The sequence below is a fragment of the Dendrobium catenatum genome, unplaced genomic scaffold (assembly GCF_001605985.2).
Source record: "Dendrobium catenatum unplaced genomic scaffold, ASM160598v2 fragScaff_scaffold_1177, whole genome shotgun sequence".
NCBI classification, from domain to species: Eukaryota; Viridiplantae; Streptophyta; class Magnoliopsida; order Asparagales; family Orchidaceae; genus Dendrobium; species Dendrobium catenatum.
The window spans coordinates 164,072-168,674 of NW_021319639.1; the positions used below are offsets into that span (position 1 = coordinate 164,072).

At 37.2% G+C, this 4,603-nt stretch overlaps 1 protein-coding gene across 1 annotated transcript; it reads left to right on the forward strand.

Annotated features, from left to right (window-relative positions):
• Nucleotides 1–1,390: 1,390 nt before the first annotated feature.
• On the forward strand, nucleotides 1,391–4,316 carry LOC110106926. The gene is made up of 4 exons (XM_020837020.2): nucleotides 1,391–1,549; nucleotides 1,642–1,863; nucleotides 3,256–3,504; nucleotides 3,811–4,316. The coding sequence occupies exons 1-4, from the start codon at nucleotides 1,454–1,456 to the stop codon at nucleotides 4,039–4,041; spliced, it is 798 nt and encodes a 265-aa protein (XP_020692679.1). The 5' UTR covers nucleotides 1,391–1,453; the 3' UTR covers nucleotides 4,042–4,316.
• The last annotated feature ends 287 nt before the right edge of the window (nucleotides 4,317–4,603 follow it).

Here is a 4,603-nt window from a genome sequence, read left to right on the forward strand (position 1 = left end):
CACAAATCATAATATTTAAAGAAAAATTTGTCAGTACACCATCATAAGCATGTATAAAAAAGTTTCCAGCTAACCATAGTAATAAATCAACCTTTCTTGTTGTTACATACATAATAATTGTAAAATTAATAGCGACCATATATTACTCATTCACATACATGTATTCATTCAAAGTGCTTGCATTAACAGTATAACCGTGTCAAAAAAAAAACTCAAATATTTTTACTCAAATCAGAAAAAAAATGCAATAAATAATATTTCAACCAGTGAAATGTGAAATCCTTCAGTCAAAATGTCCATAATATTCAGTACTACAATATACCAAAAGTGATGTGGAAGATGTTCACTAAATAAGGATAAAATGCAATAAGTATCAGTTTAGACAGAAGAATAAATCCCAAAATCAAAATATTTGAAAACATATATATGATTGAAGTCACCTATAATGATTGAATAAATTTTTTAGAAGCAGTGAAAAGAATTTGAAATGAAAAAGCCCACTTCTTTTCTCTCTTCGCTTCCCTTTTCCTCCTTCCCTTCCTTACCCAGCAAGCTAGATGAGAGAGGGAAAAATGGGCTGCGTGGAGAGAAATTTATATAAAACAATATTTTTCAAAACGACGCTAAAAGTCTCGGAGCCGAACACCACGGTTAAAAAATTTCAGACTTCTTAAATAAATTCATTTAAGAACTCTGGGTTGTGGAGCCCTAACTCCTAAGCTATCCCTGAATTCTAACAAATCTTATTTGTTCACATGCATGAATCACCATGCAAGGATCCCATACTCAATAAACTACACAATTATGATTGATGTTCTTGACTCAATGCCATTATGGATCTCATATCACTAAATCTAAAATATAATCATTAAAAAAAAAGGCATTATAATTAAGCATAATATTTTAAGTACTACAGCATAGCTCTTTCACAATCTCCATTTTGACTATTATTAAAACATCCTTGTTGACCTCGATTTTGTCCAAACACGGGCATAGTGGACTGAGTTGACCAAGTCAACTTTTGACTTGGTCAACCCAAGTCTTAATGGGTCAAAATTGACCCATTAAGCCCTTTTAAAAGCCCAAATCGATTCCAATCTTTTTCATGGCTTGATCCGCACTCCCCATTGACCCACTTGACTGGTTTGACCAAGTCAAACACGGACTTGGTCAACCATGGCTCTTAATAGGTCTTAATCACCTATTTAAATAAAATTAAGGCCCATTAATGCCTAATTCAATTCCACTTCTTTTGAAATTCAAAACCACGGCTAATATTGAATGCCCATTTAATGCCTAATTCAATTCCCCTTCGTTTGAAATTCAAAACCACGACTAATATCATTCAATTTCCCTCCTAATTGTCCTTAGATTCGATCCAAGCCGTTGGTAATAGGGCTGGGACGTTTAAATAGCCAAAATTAGGTTTAGGAACGGATTTTTTTTTTTTTGCATGCTTCGTGGAGATCGCACGCGATCGATGGCGACCCCGCGATGCTGGAGCTCGATCCCGGTCGATATCGCCCTCAATATCGCCGCTTTCCTTGAGGTCGTTCTCTCTATCTGCATCTACTTTATTCATTTTAAACTTTTACTATCTGATTTGATTTTTGATGAATTAATTTGGGCGGGGAAGAGAAGGCGGCGGATGTGTGCTCTTTGGGGAGTTGCTCTCGTTTCTGGCGCGGAATCTGCTACTCTGACTTCCTGTGGATGGGGCTTGCCAAGAAGAGATGGCAAATGGTCGATTTGGGTTCAAAATTGAGTGGATCCTCACAGTTACCGAGGGTTTCGTGTAGGCTTGATGAAGTTACAGCGCAGCAAGTTTCTGCTGAATCTCGATTCCTTTGCCCTCCCGTACAGGTTCATTATTTTATCAGCATCTTGTTGAAACTTTTCTGCTATAATTATGCTTTTTTTTGGTGATCCATCGTTCTTCAGTGACTTGGTAAGAACTAAGAAGGTTTTCAAGCCCTTAACTCGAAGTAAGCCACATGATCAGGATGATTTGTTTCCCCTTTGTATGGCTCCAGGTAAGGTATTATGAACTTATTCGGAGGTTTGGTATCCGTAATGTCTTTGTAGAACACATTCGACAATTTAGGCTCTCGCTTTTCCACTTGTCTGGGTGAGTGAGTGGACTCTTCTTTGTTGTTGGGATGACAAGATTTGGTTAAAGCGAGTGTAGAGGTCAGCGCTTTGACGCTTAACTGTGTCTTTCAGATAACAGAATCCAAAGATCAGTGTGGCAACTGTGTCTTTCAGATAACAGAATCCAAAGATCAGTGTGTCATTTGTACTCTTAGAGTGGTCCTGAGAGCTCGTTCTAACGCTCGTTGGAATATCCTCGTGATCCTCTCTTCTATCTACATAAGCTATTTGCTGGTTATGAACTCTTAGTTTTTCATGTTCACGGATGTCTATCTTTTGGGTTGCTCTATTTCTCCTAATGTTTAGCTTCCGGTTCTTGATATCAATCCATTCTCACCGCACCTAAGAGAATGTGGAATTCAATTTTGTTCACAGCAAGGTATCAATAGAGAGAATGGTAGAAAGAGAAGGAAAGGAGGGAGGAAAGATAAAATAAGTTATAGAGAGTGAAGTTCTGGAGATTTTATTGCTAGCACAAAAAGGCAGAAGTTACTTTAGAATATACTGTGTATCAAACTTGCCCTTTGACTATGTATTTATAGGATTTTAGCACTACAGGGAAATATACATCAAATGGACTGTTAATAAATACATGATTTGACAAGTATAAAGATATGGATAAGTTATAGCATATACAAATGGATAGTAGCCTTTGGCGAGTGTCTGAGGTGAGTCGTCGATTGAGTAGGCAAGATCACCATCCCTGAATGGACATGGGCGATTTTCTCCTATTCATTGAGGCGAGTGCCCCTCAGGCCAATGCAAGTGACTAGAGTGATTGACTCCTTTGGCTAAGGTGTGTGTGCCTATTAAGGTGAGCGACTTCTTCAGCTGAGACGAGTGCCCCTCAGGCTGGGGCGAGTGACTCCTATTGGATGCGTCTTGATCCTTTTATAAGTTCGCCTAATCTCCCCAACTCATCGAGATCTACATATTGGGGTGTACATTTCAACTACATTTAGTACTATTCAAAACATTTATGTTGATTTTTTTTGTTGCAACTTAAGTTGATTCTTAGCTTTTAGACCATGACTAATAATTTGCATCATGAGCAGGTAGTTCAGCTTGCTTTTTTCTTGAATCCAAATGTGTCATTTGCTGCAGGGGTGGAGGGAATTTTACATTTATAAACACCAAAGTATAGCTCGTGCGGTTTCTGCTGTAAAAGAATTTGTGGATCTATGTACTCAAAACGAATCTCTTGAAGCTGGGTATTATTTAAAAGCAGTCAGTGATTTACACTCATACAGGCTTGGTTTCAAGGATGTTCAAGTTTTTTTGTTTGCAAAAAGATGCAGTGTTCTTCTTAATTTGATTGGATTGCACTATTGCCTAGTTCAGCTTGAAATTTCGGTAAGTTTTGACCTGCGGTTCTTTCCTATTGTTTCAGACCTTTAACATGCAGAGTTCTCTAGCTCTTTGCATTTTTTTCAAACTTTCAATAAAGCATTCAAGCTGATGAACTATATAATGGAATGTTATTATTGCCATGTCTTCCAGAATTATGAATAGACTTGCCTAATCTGCAAATGAAATTTTTATTAGTGACCTAAAGTGCACATATTCTTCTTCTTTCCAACTTTGAAAAGAATATTTCGATCATGTTACTGTGAAGCTTATTTAGCATGATAGTCAAGGAAATCATTTGCAAAATTGCAGCCCAGTGAGGTGATGGAGGCCCTCTGCAGGAGCCAAGTTTCAGAACGAGAAATTTACGTTAGGTGGTTCAAGCTTGGGAGGTGGTTCTATGGCTTCCGCCTTCAGGATGAGCACCACTCAAGGAAAATCTCTCTTGGAGAGCTTGTGATGGGCAAAGATGACGAGGTTCTTGGTGTGCTGAACCGAGGTGCAGTCCATGAAGTTATTCGTGTTCATATCACCCAAGTTTAATCCGGAAACTGCAGTTTCAAACTCGGTTGCAAGTGGAGATGACTAAATTGAACTTCTTTGACATGCAAAATCATCTTGTAAATTAATTATATTAGTTTCTCATGAGAATTGCTAAATAGTCCGTAGTTTATATGCTTAGGCAAGGTTTGGGTGATGTGTTTTCTTTTTATTGCTAAATAAAATTGTGGTAAATCTGATAGAGATGTCAAGTTGTTTATAGTTAGTTCGTTTCTTGTTATTGTAAGTTGTTCACTTGTCATTGTTTTTATGGTTTATTTTTGGCATGCTTTCAAAAGGAATTGTTGACGTTGAGATTTGAACGTTGAGTGTTTGCATAACTTGACTGTACAGATATTTAAAGGATCAAGAAAGTGATGAAGAGCATATTAGATATATAGATGGACAAACACATGGGAAGCCTAAACTTTTTCATTCTTCTATTTCACTCATTTTAACGATTTCATTTGGATTTCTTGCCTTCAGACCTGTAACATCTAATCATTGAAAGTTTCTATTACAATATGGAATGGGATATTATTAGATATTACTGGATTTTAAGTCC